At 36.0% G+C, this 27,769-nt stretch overlaps 1 protein-coding gene across 1 annotated transcript in view; it reads left to right on the top strand.

The window, feature by feature from the left end:
• PGAP3 (Per1-like protein PGAP3) overlaps nucleotides 1-27,606 on the top strand; it is a 73,349-nt gene extending 45,743 nt beyond the window's left edge. Inside the window, exons 6-7 of the mRNA XM_090382817.1 lie at nucleotides 12,311-12,512; nucleotides 27,370-27,606. Coding sequence (XP_090238943.1) covers nucleotides 12,311-12,512; nucleotides 27,370-27,427 — 260 coding nt within the window. The 3' untranslated portion in view covers nucleotides 27,428-27,606. The remainder of the gene's footprint in view (nucleotides 1-12,310; nucleotides 12,513-27,369) is intronic.
• Nucleotides 27,607-27,769: the final 163 nt, after the last annotated feature.

Below are 27,769 nucleotides of genomic sequence, written 5' to 3' on the forward strand. Positions count from 1 at the left end.
CACCTACCTGGTAGCGTGTTGAGCCTCCTTTAGCCTTCAAACAGTCTGAATTCGTCTAGGCGTGGATTGAATGAGATTCTGAAAACGTTGTGCAGGAATGGAGTAACATACAGACATGAGTGTGTCAACCAGTTCCTTGAGATTCGACGGAGGTGTAGTCCTGCAGTGAACAGCCCTTTCCAGCTCATCCCAAAGATGTTCAATAGGATTGAGATTTGTGAGCAGGCCACTGCAGCAAAGAAAAGTTATTATCATGTTCCTGGAACCATTCCATAGTGATTCGGGCTTTGTACACCGGCACATTATCCTGCTGGAAGTAACCATCTGACTGAGGATAAACTGTCAACATGAACAGATGCACTTGTTCAGCAATGATGTTTAGGTAAGATGTGGCATTCAGACGTGAATCTATGGGTATCAATGGACCCAACGTGTGCCAAGAAAACATTCTCCACACCATAACACTGCTCCCACCACCTTGCACGGTAGTTGTCAGACATGATGGGTCCATGGATTCATGTTGTTTTCTCCAAATTCTGAGCCTTCCATCAACGTGATGCACCAGGAACTTTGACTCGTCAGACCAAGCAACTGTTTTCTAATCCTCGATAGTCCAGTGCTGGTGTTGCTGTATCCACAGGAGGCATGCTCTCTTGTTCTTCATTGATAACAAAGGTACGCAATTTGGCTGTCGGCTGTTGTAGCCCATTCGCAACAAAGTGTGACTAGTGGTCCGTTGCAATATTTTGTTCTGTGCACCAAGATTATATTCTGACGTGATGTGCGACATTGTGGCCCGTCTGTTTGCTTGCACAATTCTAGCCATCCTCCTCTGACTTCTCTCATCAACAACAAGCGATTTTCTTCCACAGGAGTGCCGTTGAGAGGATGTTTTCTCTTTGTTGCGCCATTCTCGATACACCCTTGAAACTGTGATGCATGAAAAGTGCAGGAGAACTGCTGTTTCAGAGTTGCTTTGTCCAGCATGTCTTGCACCTACTACCATGCCACGTTCGAAGTCCGTTAGGTCACTCCTTTTCCCCATTCTTGCTACGGTTTGTACGCTTAACTGATACTAGAAAGGTTGTATCCACAACTGTGGTCATGTGACTTGCAACGTTATGGGACAAAATAATAAAGTGGCAGCACAGTGTGTGTGGGTGGGTGGGTGGGAATTGATAAGTTTGATAACGGTGCACAGATGGAAGTGAAAAATACAGTGCCAAGAACTAAAAGCGTGAGGATAGCAGAAATAAGAAGTATTGTAGGTTTGTAAAAAGAGAGAAAGAATGTGATTATCTTATATGTTATGATGAAATAAGAAAATTATAGGATGAATTGCAAAGCCAGTTAGAGGTGAGGGAACTGTAAAGTAAAATGATTAAACAAATAAAATAAAAGATGAGATAGCTATCATCAGAAATGGGTGGGAAAATTTAATTATAAGTAAAAAAAAGGGGGATTGCAAAAATCTGATATTAGCTAAAGTAAATATTGATACATGGTCAAGTATTTTAATAGGGGACTACACCTGATCATGTATCAGGAACTGTTTCTGTACTTGTCCATAACAGTGGAAGAGAAGTGAAATAAAGCATAAAAGAATAAAATTACAAGAGACAAAGCAACAACACTCACACACAGTATGGACAAAGTAGTCCCAACACAATATCAGTGATATAAAAAATAAGGTATAATAAGGATAAAGCTAAAATAAAATATGTTTTCAGAGTAAGGAGGGAAAAAAATGAATTTTATGCATTTTTGGAAAAAATATTAGTATTGGAATTTGGTGGAAAAAGTATATAAATTTGATGACTTAAATTTAGAACAAGCAGATGATATAGTGCAAGGTATTAAATTGAGGACAGGGAAGGGATAAATGAGTAATTAAATAAAGATGAAAATAGCGATAGAATGTGGATAGCTGGAACGTTCGTATCACTAGCATATTGCACTAATAGCTTTACCAACAGAAAAAAGGTAGAAGTAGAAAGTAGAAAGTAAAAAGATAAAAAGTATAGAAAAAGATATTAAATGTACTAGGCTAGCTGGGGTTGTAAAGCCCAACCTTTTAGTAAGGGCCCTGGATTTGTAAGTGTTAGTATAAAAAGGAGACTAATACTAAATGCTTGTAAAAAAGGGAAAACAAAAGCAAAAATAAAGAGCCAAAAAATGTAAGTCAAAATAGGCCAAAAAAGAGCCAAAACAGAAACCGAAAGTATAATGAGAAAATAGAGAATAAAAATGATACCTGGAATTTTCAAGTAATATGTAGCAGAAGGAAGAAGGTGGGAAAATATAGTGAATATATTCGGTTGAGTTGATAAATGTATCTAAAACAGTACTACATTAGGGACTGCTTCAGGCATTTATAGTAGTTATTTATAGTAGAAAAACGGACTTAATAGAGAGCTGTGAAGAAAAGGAATTATTGACCTCTATAGTCGTATTTTGATAAAATATGCGCATAGATATACATAAGAGTAGCATTAGCAAAGAGAAAGTATATCAATAATGTAGAAATGTGGTTGGAATGATGGGACTTTACAGACAGAAAGTCATAAGATATGCAGAAAACAAACTTATAACAGTCCATGAATAAATATATATATATATATATACTGAACAAAGCAATGACCATCTAAGCAAATCAGAAAGTAATAAAATGAATGGAGATTAAAATTAATAGAAAGTAGACCAAATGTTATGGCTAATATATTACTAGACTAGTTTGGAGGTTGTATAATTCTAGTAAAAAAAAATAGGCCGACCGGGCTAGCCGAGTGGGTAAAAGTACCTGCCCGGCAACCCAAAGGTCGCGGGTTCAATTCCCGCCTCAGGCTTGGATCAAAGTACTGCAAAAACCTTGGGAGGTGCAATATGGCCACAGAAGCCGATGCACCAACAACTACCAAATCAAAAAAAAAAAAATCTAGTAAAATATATAGAGAAATTTTACAAATCAGGGGAGTTTTGGTCACGTATAAAAATCCTTAAATCCAGGATAGGATTATTTACATGTGCGAGCATAAAAAGCTGGAAACATGCAATGAATAACATGATATATTGAGATGGAGAAGAAAGGTTAAGAATAATATTCTGTAGTCCAAAATGGCAGCTTTTTTAAGTTTACCATAATGAATTATTCAACTAATTAGAAGTGAACAGATACTGAAGAAAATTTCAGTAAAAATAAATAAATCCAATGTTGATAGAGTAGCATAAATCCAAAGGTAGTTCCAGATGTGAATCCAAAAGTGAACAGGTGCTGAAGATAAATTTAGTAATAATAACTAAATATATCCAATGTTGAAAGAGTGCAGTATAAATCCAGAAGTGGTTTGATGAAGAAATCTAGTTTAAATTAAAAGGCAGAACTTAGTTGATTGAAGACAAATGGTTGATAAATGATCCAAAAAAATCCATTGGTGAAAGAATATGGCATACAACCAAGATTGGATGATGATAAATTAGCTATAACTAGATGACTGAAGATCCAGTGATAAGGTATTAGGCACCAAATCTTTTTGAGACTAGAAAATAACTTATACTGAAAAATCATTTTATATATATATATAAATTGAAAAATTAGCTAATTGTAATGTTAAGAAAATTCAATTAAAAAATATGAATAGCAAACATCGAGGCAGCATTAATGCCTGAACCACTGCATGTTGCTTAAAATACAAAATAAAATAATTAATTCAATGCCAGTAGCATTGTCAACCAAATGAGTGAAAATAAAATAAACCATATATCACAAAATAACACAAAGGGGGGGGGGGGGGGTATTGCAGAGGGAAACATTCCTAAAATAATTTAAAACAATTCAAAAGCTATAATATCACGTAACGAATTATAATTTAAATGCCAATTGAAGAAAATTTAATGCCCCCCCCCCCCCCCAGAAAGGCATCCTGTTCCAAATTATGTGAAATATCACTTAAAAATGCAACAAAAGCCAACTAGAATGTTGAATCGAAATATATAGCAAAAATTAGACTACAGATTATTTTTTTAAATTTAATTTTCTTAACATTACAATTAGTAATTTTTCAATTTATTTCACATGGTGGTAGTGGGTCGGTTAGTTAACGCACGCTCACACTCTGTAGTCTAATTTTGGTTCAACAGTTACTGTGTCAGTCATATGGTGTTGGCACGTGAGTGCTATTTTCTGTTCAGTTTAATTTCTCACTGTATAAGGGCCACCATTATTCAAATCCATTGGATCTGCAGATCAATCAGTGTATTGGTTCGTGTATGCTTGGATTTGTCTAACATTCGAAATGCTGTGATTCCGTGACCATTATTGGCCTTGTGGGCCTCTGTCGAGATGGGGCATAATGGTCTTTCATTTTGTTTATGATTTCATTTGGTCCAGTTGGCTTCTATTGCATTTTTAAGTGATATTTCACATAATTTGGAACAGGGTACCTTTCTGGGGGGGTGCCATTAAATTTTTTTCAATTGGCATTCTAAATTATATAATTCATTACATGATATTGTAACTTTTGGCTTGTTCTAAATTATTTTAGGAACGTTTTATTTTGCAATGCTCTTTATAAAATAAAATAAAATTATTTTATTTTATATATATATACAGTGCTTTTTTTTGTAAAAAAAAAATAGTTGCCGACACTCATTCTTTGCTATCAGGAAAAATTTTAAATTAAAAGGACATGAAAAGTACAGTACAGGAATTCCCCTGTACGTAAATTCAACTTTACGTAAGTTTTTGCCGGCCAGTGCAAACTGAAAAATATATATGGAAACTTATTTTGCATCTGTAGAGATAAATGGAGGTATTGTGAAAATATTGTAACGTGAACCCAATAACATAGGGGTGTTTTTTTTTTTTGTAATTCGTTCCAAGTCCATGGAAGTTAAATTTCACTATATTACTAAGCTATTTATTTCTCTAAACGGTCATTTTTATAATGGAAATTGCACTACCCCTTCATCATTATCATATGTTCCTGTTATAAGAATCAATTTTGAATGCCTTTGTGATATTTTTCTAAAGCACTTTTCTGGAGGTCACGACCAAAAAACAATAAAAACAATTTGCACTTCCTGGTTATTTGGGCTTTTCTGTTAGTTTAATAAATTATAAACAGGTAGTAAACTCGATCTTATTGCATTTGTGATAATCCCGATAACTGGAATTCTGTGGGTTTTTGCGTTACGGTATTATGGCGAAATGAGTTCCCCTTCACTGAAATCTTCAATCATATAAAAAACAAATTTTCAGAAACTTCTCTTCATTCCTATTTACATATTACAATGATGACAAATAGGTCTCTGCTTCAACAATTAATACTATTTTAAAGGAAAGTCCACATATAAAAGAACATGTCAAAGGATCAACGCATTTAAGATCAATAGTGATCACAAAACAGCATTCGGGTGCTATATCAAAGATGTAAAAGCTATTAATAATATGGATGGAAAATCAGATTCAGAAGCAAGTGCCCCTGAATCCAATGGCCATACAAGCAAAAGCAAGAAGTATTTATAAAGATATTAAGGATAAGTACAGCGAACCCCAAGCCAAGTTCGTGGCAAGCAACTGGTGGTTTAATAGTAGGTTTAATAGGTAAATGGCGCATGGAAGAAAATATGCCCACAGCACTTAAAAAACTTCGAAGAGTTTGAAAAAGACAAATCATGTGGAGAGGTTACAGATAAGATTGTAAAGGTTGCAGAGCTGCTTCAGTTGGAGGTTGTTACCAAAGACATGGAGGAGTTAATAGAAGAAGGAGAGAAGGAATTATCTAATGAAGAACTTATTGACTTGCAGGCAGCGATAGTGAAAGAAAATGCTGACGAAGCTCAAGATGAACCAAATGAGGAGTCGAGATGCTTCATCATCAGAGAGATGGCAATGGCATTTCATGAAATTGCATTAGCAATTTCACGAACAGTTCCTGACAGTGAACAGTTCTTAAAAGTTAACAGAGGGGTGAATATGATATGCTTGCTTGTTACAAAGAAATCTACGATCAAAAGAAAAAAGCCACCGTCCAGTCATCCATTAATATGTTCTTTTGTAAGGTTGAGCAGCCAACTTCTAAACTCCACAGCCAACCTCCACAGCGGCATACTTATCAGCTGAAGACGTCAATTCTGGCAATGATGCTCGAGAGGTAAAACTTACTGACTTTATGCCTGTCTCCTCTTTTTTTGTAATTTTTCCTGTGCATGAGAGAAAAAATTGAATAAATATAATAAATAATTCTATTCACATGTTCGTTGAACATTTCTTTTTTGATTCAATCAATTCAGCGAGCACAATTGCGAATGCTACACAAGCATGGGGGAAATTCTGACTTACGTAGAGTTCTGCAGAACACAACTCTTACGTTAATCGGGGAGTGGCTGTACTCTAAAAAATTATTTCCTGATATTGTTAATTTAGTAGTAAAGTTTTTGAAAAAGAACAACAAATTAAGTATATTAACACAGTTTATTAAGCATAAATTTATTATTCAAGTATATAAAAAAATAAGTAAAATGCGTAAAAGATAAGTAAAAATTAGTAAAAAAAATTTCATAATAAAGTTTTTGAGTTCTCATCCAACACACTATGCCAACTAATTTTTTTCTTCTTTGAGTGTCTGTTGATGAGTGACATTTCCGAAGCAGCCACAAATTGACATATTTTGCTGGATCGAAGCATGTCACCTACAATTTTAAGAAATAGTAGTGAAGAAATTGTTTTTGTCATCAACGAAGCGCTGTTTGGGCTGACAATTAAATTCATTTGTGAAAGTCCTCGCTAACATTCACTCGATGAAACTGGTATCATACTCAGAGCATTCACCAAATGCTATTCAATTTTTCCTAAATAGTTTTTTCGATTAGGTACTCTTGAAATCCACAAATTGTATCTCTTTCATTTAACTGAAGCCTAATTGACAATTTTCTAACTTCATTCTCACCAAATGTGAACATTTCATGTTTAGAAGGTTTAAACCTTCGTTGTCCTCATTTTCCTTCTCTTGTCATCAATATTGTCACTAGTGCTTAAATTTGTGTTTTTTTTTTTTTTTTTTTACTGTCCAAAATGGCATTGTCATTCGGATATTCAGCTGCTGTGACCATCTAAATAGAGATAGGGAAAATTTACGGAAAAATGTGGATAATGCACTTCCACAAAACAACAGATGATTATTTGTCGGGGTAAAAGTAAATCACTCTCTCCTAATTCTCGAACGGGGTGCTTACAGTTGATACATTTCAGTGTTTTATGTTTAAATGTTTTGTTTAGTGAATGTAATCATGTATTGTACTTAATAAAATTTTCAATTTTAGATGTATCATTATTTTTATTTATTCACCTTATATTCATCTTAAGCGGTGATGCTTTCAGATTGTAAATTTTCTAAAGTGAGCATTTAAAAGCAAAAGTAAGGTATTTTTTGAAAAACAAAAGAAAGTAATATTTTTATAACTTTAATAAAATCTAAAAAATTAAATTAATGATATAGATTTGTTACACATAAAAGTATTGGGAATTTGCATTTTTTATATATAGCCTGAAAATAAAAAATGGTAACATGAAAACAGAACTTCCTTTTACGTGTAATAAGATATGAAAAATGTAATGCACTAATTTTTCTCGAATCACTCAGTGTGGCCCCCGAAAGAAATCTAACTTTGAATATGGCCCTTGTATGGGAAAAGGTTGGATACCACTGCAGTTGAAGGTGGGCCAGAGCCCATTGGGAATATCCCTTGATCTGTTCACTGCTGACCAGTGAGACTTCTCTGTATGTGAGACAGGTGGTCGGATAGGTTTTACCAGATACCCTAAGTTGTAGAATGGTAATCCCTTTGGCTCTCTCAATTCTTGTTTAGCAGCAGCACTAATTTCCTAAATTGCCTGTTCCTTCTGTTTAAAGTTCATTAAACAGAAGTCCAACTGAGTAATTTAGAATTCTAAAAATGGTTATATTATACCTGTGCTCCTGAACTTACTCCTGTTCTTTGCCGCCTTTTTCACTTTCTTATACCAAAGGTGTTTTTCCTTCTGCTTGGAAATTTGCTCATATCCAGCCAGTTCCTAAAAAGGGTGACAAATCCCTCCCATCTAATTATCGTTCCATTGAAATTACTTCTATTCTTTCTAAAGTAATGGAGAATTCAATTAACCGCCAACTCTAAAACTACCTAGAAACCTTCCGTGTGATCAACAATCGCCAGTATGGATTCCGTCAGTGTCGATCCACTGGTGATACTCTGGCTTGTGTTACCCGTTTATGGACAAATTCAATGTAAAAGTTCGGTGAAACACATGCAGTTGCGCTCTTGACATCTCAAAGGCTTTCGATCGTGTTTGGCATAAAGGTCTTCTAAACAAGCTTCCATCTTATGGTTTGCCAACTGTTTTTTGTAATTGGTTATCCAGTTTTCTCTCTGATCGCTCACTGAGGGTGATGGTAGATGGCTCTCTGTCTTCTAACTTCTTCACTAATGCTGGTATCCACCAAGATTCAGTTCTTTCCCCCCACTCTTTTCCTCTTGTATATTAATGACCTTCCATTGACTGGAAATCCAATCCATAGTTTTGCTGATGATAGCACATTGCATTCCACTTTCCAGTATGAGAAACCTTGCCCTGCTCAATCAGCTTCAACTTCTCAAATATCTGCTACCAATTCCTTAAATTTCCCTATCTCCAGGTAATTCTCCAGTGGGGCAAAGACAACCTAGTTGATTTCAAACTTTCTAAAACTGTCTTGTATCTCGCAAAAAGGATTCTTCTGCTCCTATGCTTATCTTTGGTGACACTCCGATTTCTAGACAAGATGATATATCTCTTTTGGGGATTACCCTGACTTCTAATCTCTCTTGGCACAAGCACATTACAAATATTGCTTCCTCTGCATTTAATATTGATTAAACATTATCTCAGCCTGTAACACATATATTACAGTATTTATTGAACTGAATACCAAGGGAATCATATGATTCCCTTCCCACTGCCAGTCATATGATTGGCAGTGATCACAGTGTGCTGAAATGGGATTTACTCAAAGAGGTAACTACCGTCAGGGGTAAAGGGAAGGGTTTTTGCTTTTGTAAAGACAACTACAGAGGTCTGAGACAGTATTTAAATTCTATATGGTGGGACCAACTGATGATGTTACCAACAGCAAATTCAAAATGGGAAGCATTCGAAGAATTAATTATAATTATTATTATTATTAATAGCCATATGGTGCAAGGAAGCCTGAGGCTTATGCTGCACTAGGAAAAAAAAAAAAAATTCCCCGAGAGAGAGAGAGAGAGAGAGAGAGAGTCAAAAGTAGAAGGGAATCACCAAGAAATAGAAAAATGATGATACTCAGCTCAGGACCCTGGGTGTGCCAAGCCCATACTCACCAGATGTGAGCCCCCGGGGTTATAATCTTGGAAGCCACTAGGCTTTTCTTACCAGTTAAGAAATATTGTTCAAGGTTTAGGCCTAAATGGATGTCAGATGAACTAATGAGACATAGCAGAGAATAAAAATGCCTGGGATACATATAAAGTAATGGGTGACACGGAAGCCTATGATAGATATAAGCTGGTCTGTAACAATGTGACTTTGTTACAGATATAAGCTGGTCTGTAACAAAGTCACATTGTGGCATTGGAGGTTAGACAAGCAAAGGCAGATTACGAGAAATCTTTGACAAAGGATGCAAAGAAAAACAGCAAAGAGGTCTTCACTTATGTAAATTCTAGAAGGAAGGGGATGAATCAGATTGGTCCATTGATTATCAATGGTTCAACTGTTGATGATCCTGCTCAGGTAGCCAACAAACTGAGTATTTTGCATCTACATTCACACATGAGGAGTTATTCAGGGAGGGGAATGCCAGAGGTGAATTAAACTCTGGCAGTGAGCTAGATGATTTTGTAATAACTGAGAGCAAAGTTTAAGATAAACATAAGAAAGGCAGATGGGATCTATCCAGTTATATTAAAGGAGGCAGTAAAGGAAGTAAGCAAACCCTTAGCCATAATTAGGAGAACTTCCTTGGACTCGGGGAAGGTACTCATGGACTGGAGATGTGCAAATGTGACCCCAATTCACAAAGAAGAATCAAAGAGCAACACAAGTAATTACCGACCTGTTAGTTTAACTTCTGTTCCAGAGAAATTAATGGAGGCACTGCAGGATCATCAAGACAAGACTTCAGTTATAGCTCGGACACAGCATGATTTTGTTGAGGGGAAGTCTTGTCTGACCAGTTTGATTGGATACTATGATGTTGTCACAAATGAACTGGATGCAGGGAATAATTTTGATATCATATAATTGGATCTTAGAAAGGCTTTTGATTCTGTTGCACATGAAAGACTGCTGCAGAAATTGTAGCAGTGTGGCATTGGAGGCAAATTGCTGCTATGGATAAAGGGATGGTTGAGTGGGAAAGACAGAGAATGGTAATCAGTGGACACTGCTCTTCGGGGACTAATGTTATTAGTGGAGTCCCTCAGGGTTCAGTGTTGGGTCCATTGTTGTTTTCTGTATTTATTAATGATATTGATGATGGTATATCAGGCTTAATGTCTAAGTTTGCAGACGATACGAAGGTTGGTAGGGTTGTAAATGACACTAATGACAATACATTACTGCAACAGGATCTAGAAAAGTTGATCAGATGAGCTGAGATGTGGCCACTGAAGTTTAACATTGACAAATGTAAAGTACTGTATATGGGAAGCAGTAACCCCAAGAGAAAGGCTTTTGATTCTGTTGCACATGAAAGACTGCTGCAGAAATTGTAGCAGTGTGGCATTGGAGGCAAATTGCTGCAATGGATAAAGGGATGGTTGAGTGGGAAAGACAGAGAATGGTAATCAGTGGACACTGCTCTTCGGGGACTAATGTTATTAGTGGAGTCCCTCAGGGTTCAGTGTTGGGTCCATTGTTGTTTTCTGTATTTATTAATGATATTGATGATGGTATATCAGGCTTAATGTCTAAGTTTGCAGACGATACGAAGGTTGGTAGGGTTGTAAATGACACTAATGACAATACATTACTGCAACAGGATCTAGAAAAGTTGATCAGATGAGCTGAGATGTGGCCACTGAAGTTTAACATTGACAAATGTAAAGTACTGTATATGGGAAGCAGTAACCCCATAGTAATGTATCAACTGTGTGGTACTACACTGACAGTGAGATAGAGAATGAAAAGGACCTGGGGGTAATTGTGCAGGCAGATATGAAGTTTTCTGAGCAGTGCAGATGATCTGCAAGAGTAGCTCATGGTGTCTTGTTAATGATATACAGGAATTTTTCTAGCAGGGATAAGGAGGTGATTATTCCCTTGTACAAGGCAATGGTCAGGCCACACCTTGGGTACTGTATACAGGTCTTGAGGCCTCATTTTAGGAAGGACGTAGAGCTGCTGGAGCAAGTGCAGAGAAGGGCAACAAGATTAGTGAATGGAACAAAGGGTTGCTCTTACAAAGAACGGCTTAAGTTTTGCAAATTACAGTGTCTGGAGACTAAGCACATGCGAGGTGATCTGATTGAGGTGTATGAGGTGCCCTGAATGGTTTGAGCATGCTCAATGCTGATGCAATTTTTCCTCATGCTCAGAATAATTGACTGAGAGGGCATAAATTCAAATTGAGGAAAGACAGTTGTAGGATTGATATGCAGAAGTTTGCCTTTAGCCAGTGTGTGGTTGATTGTTGGAACAAACTTCATGAAACATGAATATTACTGGAGAACAAATATAAGATATAGCACTTGAATTTTAACTCAAGATTGGGCAAGATTTTAATGAGCAAAAACAAAAAAAAAAAAAAAAAAGTATTTCAAGATGGTTTTGAATTATTTAAATATGCATGTTAATATTGTTAAATCAAATTCAAGCAGGCTAAATTCCATTTATTTTTAGAATTCTGTAAAGAACTAACAATTCCAATGTATATGGCTCTGAAGCAGAAAGGTAATTGCTGGGAGACGATAGGTTGTCTTTATTAGGTTTTTATTTTTTCCCTAAATTTACCATTGCAATTTATAATAAAATTTAATCTGATAAAAGACAGACCATCTCAGCAGACATTTACTAGTTGTTGTTTCCTTCCCCCCCCACTACATTTCAAGGGTTCTTAATGTGCAGAAAAAAGTTTTTCACATAGAAAAATTTTTAACCATTTATAATTACTTAAAGCATGGTTCTTATTAAATTTATTATATAATAAATTTACATTTAATTATACTAAATATAATTAATAGAATAATCAAAATTGGGACAATTTTAAGAGTGATTGTGATTTTTAAACTTTTCTAGGACTGCTAAATTCTGTAGGATGGTTGTTGTGGTGCTGGAAAAATTATCAGAAAAAATATGTTTGGAAATGCACTGGCACTGTGATCGCAATGAATTTTCTTTTGTTATTGGAACTGGGAGACTTTCCTCCTTGGGGTTTTGTGCTTGATGCCCATGCCTTATGGCATTTAGGAACTGTTCCTGTGCCTTTCCTGTGGTATAGGTAAGTACCTTGATTTTATGCTGTCATATGAAATATCACATCCTTCAGTGTGTTATTGATTTACCAAAAAATAATTTCTGATCAGATTTTCAGATCTGAACTATTCTTCAGTTCCACCTTGAACCTTGTCAAGTGAACCTCCCAAGGTAGTTGAAGGACACTTCATCTACCTTGGGAGGCAAATCATTTTACTGATCACCAACGTGCTGCCTCAAAGCGAACTTCTTGAGATCTAATTTTCTGTTGCATCCCAAAATTTCATATTCATGTTTCCATGTTGTAGTTTCTCCTTCCAGCACAAGTACACCTTCCTCATTCATTTTAGGCACATTCGCATATATATATATATATACTAAATAGATACGTTATAGTGTAAAGTTAATATCTTTAAAGTTTGAAAATCCATATAGCCATAGTCCTGCCATATCTCCAGTATACATGAAAACCAAAATATAAATCATATTAAGTAAATTAATAAAATAATAAAATAATAAGCCCAACACAGGAAAATTATTTTGCAAGGAACTTTGTCGAGGGCTAAACCCTTACAAAATAACCAACCCATGCTAGACTGAGCCATCGGTTTCTGTTATCATCTGCCTGTATACTAACGCCAAAATAATATAATAGTGGAAATGTGGAATAATTTAGTATAACATTAACGTAAGATTTGAGACAAATGTAAGTCTAGAATGCCAAAACAACAAGTGTCGTACCGTAATACATAACAACAATTTATAAATGATACAGGCTGGATGATATTTAGCCCAACCGATCGCTACCACATTATAAGCACAACTGAGTAATTATTAAAATTTTTGCTGAACACAATTTAGCATAAAATTTTGCAGAAAATAGCTAATAAAGCTAACCGAAGGAGAACGGAAAAATGTATAGTAGAGCAATAGTACCTCACTCCCCCTCGAATTACTCTAATAGTTCGCGAGGTATGAAAAATAAGGCAAGAGGAAAGCTAAAAGCAAAAAGAAAGAAAAGGTCAATTTATCGATAGTACATCGGATATTAACCGGGAGCGTAACTTCCCGACCCTAAAAGTAGGGATCCTGGTTAGGTAGTAAAGGCCTGTAAAAATATATCAATCGAATAAAAAGAAAAAGAAGAAAAAGAAAAAGGAAAAAACGGAATGGCTAATTCCTAATAAAGTTTACTTTAAGTAGGACATAAATAATGTCAGATAAAGTCAAATTGTCAGTAATGCTAAGAGAACGAAAGACGGAACCTGTCAGATAATACTAGCTTTCTTACAGAAGCGGTTAAACACTACCCGCAGGAGTTGGTTCTAGAAGTCACTAACAACGGTGACCCTTTTAAAGTAGCATATCTGGACATAGATATTCAGATTAATAATAATACACTATCTACCAAGCTATTTGACAAACGCAAAGAATTCAATTTCAAAACTATAGACTTAACCCGTTGGGGTACTAATATCTCTGTACGTATACTTAAAAACATTATAGTGACACAAACTATCAGAAGAGTATATATTTGTAATAATAAAAGTGATGTTATATATGCGCTTATCGATCTTAAGCATAAATTATTGGATAACGGTTTCCCATATAATTTCATTTTGAAACATATGAGTACTGCTTTATCCATAGCACTAAAAAAGTACCACGATAATTTAAACCAGTTGGAAATTATCGAAAATATTAGGCAGGCAGTTTATTAAACTGTTATATACATTTTGGATATTGCCGTGGTCTTAATGTAATCATTATTGTTTTTTAATATAGGGTATAGATATAGCGAGTGGTGTACTAATTAGCCTTTGTATATACATGTACATACTAGGGACTGCTGTTTTGAACTCGCTATATATAGCTTACGCCTTAGAAAAGTGGTACCTATATGGGTTCTTTACAGTAGGAATGAATTCTATATTATACTAGGATTTCTCTTCTACATCTGAGTATTATTGGTTTTGTTTTCTCTATTATAGAGGGCGCTATTATGCTTTTGTTCATCCAAAAAACACCGGCTAATTCTTGACAAATCTTAGGTGGCGCATGACGCTTTGTAGTTATATAAGTCTAGTGAGGTTGCTGCAGGCGTTTTGTTTTTCCCGCCTTGGGCTACGGTAAAGTATGCTTGGTAGATTCCTTACGGGGTTTTTACCATGTCCCCTCTTTTGTTCTCTAAGCATTACTGACAATCCGACCTTATCTGACAGGTTCCGTCTTTCGTTCTCTTAGCATTACTGACAATTTGACTTTATCTGACATTATTTATGTCCTACTTAAAGTAAACTTTATTAGGAATTAGCCATTCCGTTTTTTCCTTTTTCTTTTTCTTCTTTTTCTTTTTATTCGATTGATATATTTTTACAGGCCTTTACTACCTAACCAGGATCCCTACTTTTAGGGTCGGGAAGTTACGCTCCCGGTTAATATCCGATGTACTATCGATAAATTGACCTTTTCTTTCTTTTTGCTTTTAGCTTTCCTCTTGCCTTATTTTTCATACCTCGCGAACTATTAGAGTAATTCGAGGGGGAGTGAGGTACTATTGCTCTACTATACATTTTTCCGTTCTCCTTCGGTTAGCTTTATTAGCTATTTTCTGCAAAATTTTATGCTAAATTGTGTTCAGCAAAAATTTTAATAATTACTCAGTTGTGCTTATAATGTGGTAGCGATCGGTCGGGCTAAATATCATCCAGCCTGTATCATTTATAAATTGTTGTTATGTATTACGGTACGACACTTGTTGTTTTGGCATTCTAGACTTACATTTGTCTCAAATCTTACGTTAATGTTATACTAAATTATTCCACATTTCCACTATTATATTATTTTGGCGTTAGTATGCAGGCAGATGATAACAGAAACCGATGGCTCAGTCTAGCATGGGTTGGTTATTTTGTAAGGGTTTAGCCCTCGACAAAGTTCCTTGCAAAATAATTTTCCTGTGTTGGGCTTATTATTTTATTATTTTATTAATTTACTTAATATGATTTATATTTTGGTTTTCATGTATACTGGAGATATGGCAGGACTATGGCTATATGGATTTTCAAACTTTAAAGATATTAACTTTACACTATAACGTATCTATTTAGTATATGCATAACGTCCGATGTAATGTTCGATCGTTTGATGGCATTAATTGGGTGTTCTATATATTACACTTTAACTATAATTTTACATCTTTACAACCTAAACTCAGTAATTTTATGGATGCTTTATATATATATATATATGCATATGCACCTATTGCCTTTGTGTCTATTTACATGCAATAACTTGACATATATATGCATATGCACCTATTGCCTTTGTGTCTATTTACATGCAATAACTTGACTCCCAGTGGATGGATTTTCATGAAATTTTATGTTTTGGTCTCGTAGAAATATTTGCCATACCATCCCAAATTTCATTAAAATCAGCAAATAGGAATCTGGCATTTATTATGTTTTTTATACATGTCACATAGGCTATCCATGTATTGTATATTACAGCTAAAGCAGTAGATATTATGTTCATTGCCAAATACTGATTGTGGGAATGAATGGACAATATGGGAGGTGCACAGAAATGAAATGTCCAGCACCTTGAATCCCCACCTTTGGGGATTCAAGGTGCTGTTATTTCAATTTTTACGTTATCTAGAAAGATTTATTTTTAATGTATTTAATGCAGAAATAATGAGGCCAAATAAGAAAGAGAGATTAAGAATGCAATTTTATTAACTGCACATAAAAAAACATAAACATGTTGCCGATCCAATGTTATATTCTGCCAATAATACACTTCTGCTTTTGCCCCATTCTATTTTCTTTATTATATTGTTTAGTCTGCGCTAGTAGCACAGTGTTATCGTCACCATCCTCCCCACACTGGGTGGAAAAGGCCCGGGTTCGAATCCCGTTGATGAGGCGAGGAACTGGCTTTTTTCACTTTGTGGCTGGGTTTTTCATCCTGCAAAACAGGCAAATCGAGCAGAATACACGTGCAATTTACAGACACAATATACATAAGTATATGAATTAACATTCCAGGTGATCCTAATGTAATAGTTTGGATGATATCAAGTTTGTCACTAAGCTTTAATGTTGTTCTTCTTTTCTTCTCTGTATGAGGTTTAACTTTAGGGGCCATAGTGAGGGGTTTTTAATTTAAAATAAATGTAAAGCAGAGGTATAATCAGTGATATCAATACAGAATTCACTTTGAAAATGGCGAATGTAAACAAATACAGTAATCACGTGACTTGCCATTTTCTTTTTTTCGGCACAGCAAGACATCTGCACTGTATGTATACATTCGATCTCAATGTGCCGTTATTTCAAGAGTCTACTGTATTACTATTTGCTTATTGTATTAATCAAAGCAGAAACATTACATGTCACAAATGACATTGATGAGGATACCCAAGGGACACTCTCAAAGTTTTCTGGTGATTTGAAGGTGAGAATAGTTGTAAAGAATTTGAGCCAGGCTGTGATGTTTCAAAAAGACGGATCAGTTGCATATATGGTCCAAAAACTGGCAACTAAAGTTTAATGCTTCTAAATATAAGGTTATGCATTTGGGAGCCAGAAATCCTGAACTCACATATAATCTAGAAGAGGAACTAAAAGTGGTTCAAGATGAAAAAGACAGATGTTATGATTCAACCTGACATGAAATATTTTGTGAATGTAAACAGGCAGCTAGGGAGGCACTTGTTGTTCTCTCCATGATTTATAGAAGTTTTTCTAGTGGGAAGAAGGATGTCTCAGCCCTCTGTACAAGATGATGGTTAGCCCATATTTGGAGTATTCAGATCTAAAGACCACACACCTGAAATGAGCAACCAGATTAGTGATGAGTGAAAATCAATGTACATATGAAGAATGGCTTAGAAGGTGTGAGCTGTGCAGTTTGACAACTGGACATCTAAGGCAAAATCAGATTGAGGTATATAAAAATGAACGAGGAAGGCTGTTTTCTCTCATAGGAGAGAGAAGCTGAATAACAGAAAACTGGATCTCATAAATTCACTATAGGCAGTGATTTGTTAAATGCTGGAATGGAATAAAGTTTCCTCTGAACATAGTAGAGGCAGTGAGTCTGGCTAAATTTGTTGGATGATTGGTAGCTTGTGGGAATGGGAATAGTATGAATATTCTATTTTGTGTTATTTCATTTAATATTATTTATTTTGCTTTATTTAATTAATAAAACAGTTATCAAAACAATATTTTGATAACTGTTTCAATTGTTATCAAAATCCAGGAAGAAATGAGTAAACTACAACATTACGAGCATGTTGACAACATACTATGACTGTTTAATTTATTAAATTATTGAGCATGAAATATGTGTTGCATTTCATATGCCGTGGTTACAATATATTACAAAATGTGGAATGAATATTATGTTGAGGTATGTTCAGTGAAGTGAAACCTAACTTATGTATTAATTAATCAGTTAGTAATTAACTTAGTAATCAGATAATTATTTATTTACTTTTCACTTCTGTTAATCATAGATAAAGAAACAATTCAGTTACTGTCTTTTCCAGACATTAAGATGCACCTACCTATGTTTTAGAATGCTAATTTGGGGGGGGGGGTTATATTATTGCATATATTTGAAGCAAAGATTCAAAAGCACTTACTAAATAAAATATCAGTGTAGAATGAAGCTTTTACTCATCATAGAGCTCCAAAAACTCATCATTGCTGATATTATAGTCTAAACTTTAAAGAGCATTTCATTGCCATTAGTGGCATTGCTGGTTACACATTTCTTAAGACTTGGCAACTGTGTAATGTTTCATTAATTTCTATGAAATTTTCACCCATTTGCACACCAGATGAATGACCACTTGATTTGTCCTGTTGGTATCAAATCATGGTTTGGTGCCTCCATCCATTTGTCATGCAGATGCTTTAAAGGGTTTGATAATTGAACTCTTCAGTGGCTGCAGTTGGCTAAGGCCTGGAGGAATTACAGCTAGATCCATAATTAATTCAGTGCCTCCATAGCCAGGTGGGCAGGAGCAGCAATGCGTAGCACGTGCTTCTTGATTAGACTGGGGTTTGAGCCCGTGACCACCAAATACAGAGGATGCGGAAAGGTCAGAGAATGACCACCGCATATCCCCGTAGCAATATGGCCTTAGTTGCTAATGCTACTAAAAACCAAATAACAACAACAACATAATTAATTCACTATCTGTCCTTTTTGTTACCTCCATTACATGTGATCTGAATTGATCACACACTAAAAGTGCTAGCTTTTTCAGTGGGGTACCCGGACATTTTGACCATAGTTTAAGACGATAAAAAACCACATCTAGCCACAGTTTAAGATGATAAAAAACACTACAGTGTGCGCCTTTCTTTCAGGACACAAGAAAGTTTTTGGCAACATTTTGTAGTTAAAAAAAAATCCACTTATCTTCCAGGAAATATGGTAATTTAAGAAATAAAAATCAAATATGCCTGAAATGTAACACACTGCATACATTAACTAACTTGTTGCTATTCCTAAGGGCCAGAAGCATCTCTTTGGGTCGACCTTAAGGTGTTTAGTCTCCAGACTCTGTGGTCCACATCTAAGATTCTCCTAATAGGGACAACCCCTAGGACCCCTAATCTAGTTCCCCTTCTTTTCACTATCTCTAGAAGTTCTGCCTTTTTTTTAACTGAGTTCTCCATAAATTAATACAATATTTGAAATTTGATCTTCCAATTGTTTTTTAAAGAGAAATAACAGCATCTATCCCCTGCTAGCAAAGGCTCTGTAGATCATTGACAGTACACTGCCTGCTTAGTGCAGGCAGTGAAGAAGGCTTCTTATCTCTGCTTGTATGATAACTTCTAAATCTCTCCTCCATCATGAAAACTACCTTAAATTCCATTCCCCACCCTACCCTGTTAGTCATCCCCTGGATTTCTTTCCCAGAATGCATAACCTTACATGTGGCAAGATTACTTTAGTTGCCATGTTTGTAACTAATCGAAGTCATTCTAAAGCAGCATAAACTGGTCCCAGTTATTGACCATTCTACTTGCCTTTAACTTATGTGACTTTTTATGGTTTTTTGCATGTGCTCTCATCACTATCACTGAGGAAAATCAGACATGATGGACCAGACCCAACGCCGAACCTTGAGAGACCCTGCACCTGTGCATTCTGTTGAATGCCCATTTGTTACCACCTTCTGTCTCCTTACAATCAGCTAGCCCCAAAACTGCTTTGTTTTACCCTTTCAGCAGTAAGTTTGCTACACATAGGTGGGTTTCCCAACAGTGAATTTTTGATACTGGCAAGCTCTGTGGAGTAGGTTTTTTTTTTTTTTTTTGTGGAATTTTGTAAAAATGAAAACTGTACATAAATCTTTAAAATATTAACGTGTTCTTATTTTGACTTTGTTTTCCTATATTTAAATTTATAAATAAAGCCTGCTATTACTTTTTCTGATGCAATAATATCCTCTGTATCTGTTTATGTACTTGGTTTTGTTTTATGAAATTCTGGATCTGAATTCTACATAAATTCTTCAATTTCGGCTTCTATAAGCCCAAATTTGACATCTGAGACGAACAGAGGTGGTCTTCTCTTTCATGCTGCTGTCAATTATAAACTGTATAATTAGTTAGAAACATATAAGAGATATCCCTAGAGTTCCTAGAGGCATGACCCCCCGAGTCGTCCAACACACATGAAAAACATAGATCTGCGTACATACTGTGGAAATGGTATAAGATCTCAATAATCTCAGTATGTTCCATTTGTAAAGTAGCCTCCAATAGGAGACTGAATCAAAAGCTTTACAAAAATGTAAGTATGCAATATCAAAATTGTTTCATGCATCTGAATATTTTGGCTTCATTGTCGTAATTAATCAAGTTTGTCAAGCAAGGCATTCTCTTCAAATCCTTTCAGATATTTGCACTTCACCAGTCTGCAGCAATTGGTGCAGAATCTAGTGTTGACCTTAGTAATGTCAAAGGAGTGTACCATGCCATTATGGTGCACTCCATTACACCAAAAACTGTCATAAATTGGACACTACTAATTTTGACAGTGTTCATTACTACCTGTGAATGGTTCCTGCACTGTCATATCGTTTGATAATACTTGGATCCTAAGATTGCCATTTTTTCAAATTCTCTGACTTAGAAACAATTGGAGGCAAGAAAGAAGTAGTGAAGTCAATTCCTGAAGCTATAAAGCTATTTTTGTGTAAAATACACATTTTACACAAGCCTTTAATATTTTTTCAAATTTCCGCCGCGGCAGACCTTGAATCACTCCCTAAAAATAAAATATACAAATGCAATGTTATCATTAAAATAAAATTCTGTTACAAATAGTAAACTGAAAAAAATATTCACTATGAAGCAAAATTCAGTATCACAATTCATTTGTATCAGTGTCTCGATGTGTGAATAACAGACTGTCGAATATGGACTGTTGAATAAAGGTGAGTTGCTCTCTTAACGCAGTTGAAGACCACCCTGTATGTTTTGCTGACTCCACCATGTTTGCAATGATGTAATTCAATAATGTCTGCGATGGGCTATCTAATGCAAACTGGTGCGAACTTAGTTTGCCAATAGTCAACTACCTTTAGTTGGTACCATGATAGAAACCAGCCACTTACTGTTGAGCATGGGTTACCTACTGCTTGCACTTTCTAAAATCTAAAGAGCGTCAGTAAGTCATCATCAGTCTGTGCTAAATCCGTTTGTTTGTTATTTGGAGCATTAGCAACTAAGGCCATATTGCTCCGGGAATATGCCGTGGTCATTCCCCGACCTTTTCGCATCCTCCGTATTTGGTGGTGACGGGATCGAACCCCGATCTAATCAAGAAGCATGTGTTAAGCACTGCTGCTTCTTCCCACCTGGCTACAGAGGCGCCAGCTAAATCCATACCTGTGGAGAAAAAACGTAAATATTCAGAAGACTATCTAAAATTTGTCTTTACCACCTTGATCAGCAATGGCATAGAGAAGCCACAATGCATTTTGTGCAATGTCGTTCTCAGTGCTGAATCTATGAAACCTTTGAAACTGAAACGTCACTCAGAGGCAAAGCATTCAGAACATACTAAAAAGGATTTGGAGTTCTTTCGACACCATGAAACTGGTCTCAGATGTCAGAGACTTGATCCTACAGGAAGTTTTCAGCAACAGAGCACAGCATCAGTGCAAGCATCATATGAAGTTGCATTGGAAATTGCCAAACAAAAAAAACCTTACACGATTGGAAAAACGGTCATTAAACCCTGCATGTTGAAGATGGTGAAGTTAATTCTTGGAAAGCCAGTGAGATAAAGATGCGACAAATATTTCTGTCCAATAACATTATTCAGAGGTGCATTTCAGATATGTCTGTAGATGTGAAAGAGCAGGTTTTGAATGAAATTAAAGTTTCTCCATTGTGTTTTTTTTTTTTGTTATCTGAACCACAAACACGAGAGGTATTAGAACCTATAGTACTTAGTACCGTGCTTGGGTTGGAGGTTGGGAAGACGAAAGAAGATATTTGTTGACATTGGACTTGAACTTCTGTAGATTGTAATTTTCAGGAAATACGTATGAAGGAAGGTTGTTCCAGAAAACGGCAGTTGAATGAATAAATGAGGAAGATGAAAAGTTGGTTCTGTGGGTTTGAAGTTGGACAGTAAATGGATGTTGGCTGGTGGCGGCACGTGTTTGGACTGTTTTGAAAGAGAGAGCGGGAATTATAGAAGCCAATTCAGAATAACAGTTCCCATGGAAGTATCTGTAGAAGAGGCGTGCAGCAGAAACAGTACGTCTATGAGAAAGCGAGTGGAGAGACTCTGTTAGAGAGGAGTCATTAATTAACCTAACTGCCCTCTTCTGAATGGAATCAAGAAGCCTGAGAGAGGTTTTGGGAGCACCACCCCAGATGTGGGAACAATATTCCATGGCAGGGTGGATTTGCGATTTATACAGAGTGAGCAGCTGTTTGGAAGAAAAGTAACGCCGAGAGCAAAAGAGAAAACAAAGTTTTTTAGATGCAGAGGAAGCAATATTTGTAATGTGCTTGTGCCAAGAGAGATTAGAAGTAAGGGTAATCCCCAAAAGAGATATATCATTTTGCCTAGAAATCGGAGTGTCACTAAAGATAAGCATAGGAGCAGAAGAATCCTTTTTGAGAGATATAAGACAAGACTGAGTTTTAGAAGGGTTGAAATCAACTAAATTGTCTTTCCCCACTGGAGAATTACCTGAAGATCGGCATTTAAGGAATTGGTAATTGGTAGCAGATTTTCGAGAAGTTGAAGCTGATTGAGCAGGACAAGGTTTCTCAAAATGGAAAGTGGAATGCAATGTGCTATCATCAGCAAAACTATGGATAGGATTTCCAGTCAATGGAAGGTCATTAATATACAAGAGGAAAAGAGTGGGGGAAAGAACTGAACCTTGGGGAACACCAGCATTAGTGGAGAAGTTAGAAGACAGAGAGCCATCTACCATCACCCTCAGTGAGCGATCAGAGCGAAAACTGGATAACCAATTACTAAAAACAGTGGGCAAACCATAAGATGGAAGCTTGTTTAGAAGACCTTTATGCCAAACACGATCAAAAGCCTTTGAGATGTCAAGAGCAACTACTTGTGTTTCACCGAACCTTTCCATTGAATTAGTCCATAAATGGATAACATAAGCCAGAATATCACCAGTGGATCGACACTGGAATCCATACTGGCGATCGTTGATCAGACGGAAGGTTTCTAGGTAGTTTAAGAGTTGGCCGTTACTTGATTTCTCCATTAATTTAGAAAGAGTGGAAGTAATTGCAATGGGACGACAATTGGATGGGAGGGATTTGTCACCCTTTTTAGGAACTGGCTGGATATGAGCAAATTTCCAAGCAGAAGGAAAAACACCTTTGGAATAAGAAAGTGAAAAAAGGCGGCAAAGAATAGGAGTAAGTTCAGGAGCACAGGTTTTGAGAACAAGTGGAGAAATTCCATTGGGACCTGGAGCTTTCTTAGCATCAAGATTCATCGAAATCCTTCTGATATCCTTGACCACGGAGACATTGAATGGAGCGTGTTGGGAATGGTGGGAGGTGTTTTACCAAGATCATTAATACATGAGCTGGAAGAAAAATGAGATGCTAGCAGGTCAGCTTTATCCTTGGCTGAAGTGACAACAGAACCATCTGGTTTGGACAGAGGTGGGAGCAGAGATGGGCAAAAGTTGCGGCCAATAGCTTTGGCAAGAGACCAGAATGCTCAGCTACCATTAAGGGAAGAAGCAAGTTTTCTACTCTTAGCCTGTTCAAACTCTAGTTTGGACTGATTAATAACTGCTTTACAATTGTTGCAAGCTTTGGTGTAGGCAGAAAATGAAACTGAAGAATTAGAAACAAGCCAATTACGATATGCGACATTTTTCTCTCGAACAGCCTTAGCACATTTATTGGAAAACCAAGGTTTAGATAAAGGACGAGACTTTAAAGTGGAGTGTGGGATAAAGGATTCCATTCCTGCAAGAATAATTTCACTGACACGATCTGAGCAAATGTTGACATTAGAAGTATTGAAACAGTAATCTGACCAAGGAAAAAAAGTCTTGCAGGTCATCCCATTTTGCATTCTTGTAATGCCAAATAACACGAGGTTGGGATTAGCCATGAGATAAAGGTTCCATTGGAAAAGAGACAATCACCAAGTTGTGATCTGAAGTGCCTAAAGAACCTCTCACTTTGACTGTGTTCTTAGAAGGGTTGTTTGTGAGAAAAAGATCAAGCGTATTGGCTGTATGATTAGGATTGTCCGGTATTCTTGTAGGTAAATGAACAATCTGTGCTAGGTCATTAGTAATTGCAAAAGCCTCAGCATCTCGACCTGCTGGGTCGGTGTGACTAGAAAACGGAAGCCAGCTGGAGTTGTGAATATTAAAATCACCAAGGAAAATTACCTCACTGTTAGGAAAGTTGGACTGGAGAAAGCCAAGTTGCAAAGAGAGGAAGTCAAAGAGCTCCAAGTGATTAGTGGAGTTGGGAGACCAGTTGAGAAAACAGATGAATTTGACACAATGAGGTAGAGAGATTTTAAGCCAGAGAAGATCAAAGAGAGTAGATTACAAATTGCCAAGTCTCTGACAGGGAATATCAGAACGGACATATGCACAAGTACCACCTTTGAGGCAAAAGGAATCATACAGCGAATAATTTGGGCATCTGAGATGAGCAGTAGTTGAATCAACCGATAACTGAGATTCTGTCAGAAAAAGTATATGGGGTGTGGCAGACTGCAAGTGGAAATGGACATCGTTGAGATTAGAATTGAGACCACGTATATTTGTGAAATGAATTAGGAAGTGCTTGGGAAGTTTAGATCTTTTCGCAGATAAGCTTGCCTGCTCTATTAGTTTGACAATTCATGGTGTATTCAATAGTAAGAAAAAGTGGGTGGGACGTGCTGTATGAAGTAATGAAATTTTTGGATATGGCATACACATGGTAAGAATATACCCAGATCCTTGACATAATGTGGCCTCGACAATGCTCCCCGCATACACACTACTCGGACTCCCTCCAGTCACTATCTGGCAGAGTAGAGGTAGCAAGGTTATACACTAGCTGATCCGGAAGCCTCCTAGAGAGTTACCAATAGGTTCGGTCCGGTGTACTAACTAGCGGCCGCCCTGCGAACACTGTTTTAGATCTGTACCCTCGAAATGTAAGGAATATTGGATCTAGCCACGACGTTCATCATAACCTCAAAAGTCATCAATCATACTGCATGGTGGAAGTTTACTTTTCAAGTTGATGAATCAAAGGATGTAAGTTCGTGTTCTTAGTTTCTTGTCTTCGTCATGAAATATATTCATTCAGATGACATCAAAGAAGAGTTTCTGTTTTGTAGTGCGCCTGAAACTACTACAAGAGGTGAAGATATTATGGAGAAGATAAATACCTTTTTTTGAAACTGGAGGACTACTGTGAAAAAACGTCTGTGGGGTTTGTACAGATGGAGCACCAGCTATGCTTGGATCAAAGTCAAACTTTCTCCCCAAGCAAAGGGCGTCACTGCATGATTCACCAATATATTGCCAGTAAGACTCTTCCAGCTCCTCTGCAAGAGGTACTTGATTCTCTGGTGAATTACATCAAATCTGGAGCCCTCAACACCCGTCTGTTTAAAGAACTCTGTAATGACATGAATTCTGATCACGAGGTTCTTCTTTTCTACACGTTGTATGCTGGTTATTGAAAGGAAATGTTGTCAATCGTGTCTTTGAGTTGAAAGATGAAATCAAGTTGTTCCTGGAAGTGCAAGGGAAACATGACCTTGTGGCTTACTTTAATGATTAAGCTTGGAAAAAAAGAGTTGCTTACTTAGCAGACATTTTAGACCAGCTAAATAAACTGAATAAGTTGGATAAATTCTGTTGGAGTGTCATCATTAGAACACTTCATTTAAAGTATTTCTGGTGAGGCAGAATCACAAGACAGATTTACATTCATTCATGCTGAAATTGGGTAGCTGAGTACAATAAAATTCTTGCAAAATTCCTAAGCCTTCTTGGTGAAATTAAAATCTTTCAGAAATCTAGAAATGAAGAGGTTAAAAAGTTAAATCATTATCTAAATCTTTTCTAATTACTTTGCCATTATAAAAATAAAATTATTTAAATCTATAACTGTAGACAAATGGTAGAAATGAATGTGCTATTAATGATCTTAAATCAAAAATAAATTTTATGGGAAAAGCAGAAAAATCTTATGGACATTTCCTCAAATGCAAAAAGTTATAGGCAAAGGGTCTCTTTTATGCAAAACTATTTATCAACCAGTTTTATATGTAAAATTCCACAAGAGGTTCTAACATTTACCAACTGTTAACCCTTTGCAGCCCACCATTATTTTCACTGTTTTCCCTGTGCAGTTCAGCTCTAACAAAAAAAAAAAAAAATCCAGTTGAAATGTGATGTGTTCAAAAATTATTTATTTTTGGGTTTACATGAGATAATACATAAAACAGTTTAAAAGTTCTAATGCAATATTCATTTTTGGAAAAAATATTTACAAAACTTCCCATCCAGATAATTAAAATTATTTTTTACTTTAGAGCACCTATTTTGAATTCCTTTGGAGTGGGCAGAGATGCAACATCCAAAATATCTGCAGAAATCTCTTCCTGTTAAATACATTTGTTAAAAATTAAAATCTGTCTGTATTCTTCAGACCAATATTTCTTTATATTGGTTTTTAACTTTAGTTTATTTAGTGAAACCAAAACTCAGTCACATATGAAACAGTTGGAAACTGGCTTATTTGTTAAAGCTTCTTTCCCCCCCCCCCTCAGTTTCTTCAGAAAGGGCTAACAATTTCTCAATTTTGCCATCAGAAAAACCTTTACGAAATCTTAATACTTCATTCTAATACAGAGTATAAGTTACGGGATGTTTTAGTAAATTACCGAAACACCCTGTTCTTGAGTTATCCACACAATTCAGCTTTACTGTATTGTAGCATTTAATTCATCCCTCCCCCCTTGGGAAGCTGCAAGGGTTAATTTTATTTACTGTGTAAAATTTCATAAACGTTAGTTGTCTAATTGATTGTAATTCCAACAATTATAATCACAGTAAATTGTAATTATTTTTTTATTGCCATTCTAATATATATTAAACTGTGTCCACTCTAACTTTAATCCAGACTTGAACAAATATACATCATTGAGTAACGCTCTCATTGATCAGTTGCTGAACATTTGTCTTACTTGAGAAATTGACCAATGAGAGCTTTACTTGATGGCATTTCTTTTTCAGGATTGTAGTTCTAGTGGACAGTTTCTTGGTATTTACTTTTAAGAAAAATCAACCTATGGTACATTTTTTTCAGCTTCTTGATGGATGACTGTCTGTACCAAATACAAGGCTTAAAGCTAAAGCAAGTCTAATGGAAAAGCTCAGCTCATGTAGACTATGTGATATACTGGATGCAATCTTTTTATCTGTTGTTGTGATTAATGGAAGTCTGTGTCAAGCATGGCTTTGCAGTATGTGCTCAGCATTGAGGTGCAGTGCTAAACTTTATAAACTTCCATGTTGCATTTTCTTAATTACATTTAAACCATTATCCCCAGTTGTTAATACATATATATATATAAAAAGTGTTGACAGAGAACCAAAATTTTCATAGTTGGTTCTTTCCCACTCTCCTTACATTGCCCCTTTTCCAAAAAAGAAAAAAGAAAAAAAAAAAAAAAACTTTGTTATATGCTTATCAAACTTTTTTCTGC

The sequence above is a fragment of the Mastigoproctus giganteus genome, chromosome 10 (assembly GCF_048544385.1).
Source record: "Mastigoproctus giganteus isolate SK-2022 chromosome 10, ASM4854438v1, whole genome shotgun sequence".
NCBI lineage: Eukaryota > Metazoa > Arthropoda > Arachnida > Uropygi > Thelyphonidae > Mastigoproctus > Mastigoproctus giganteus.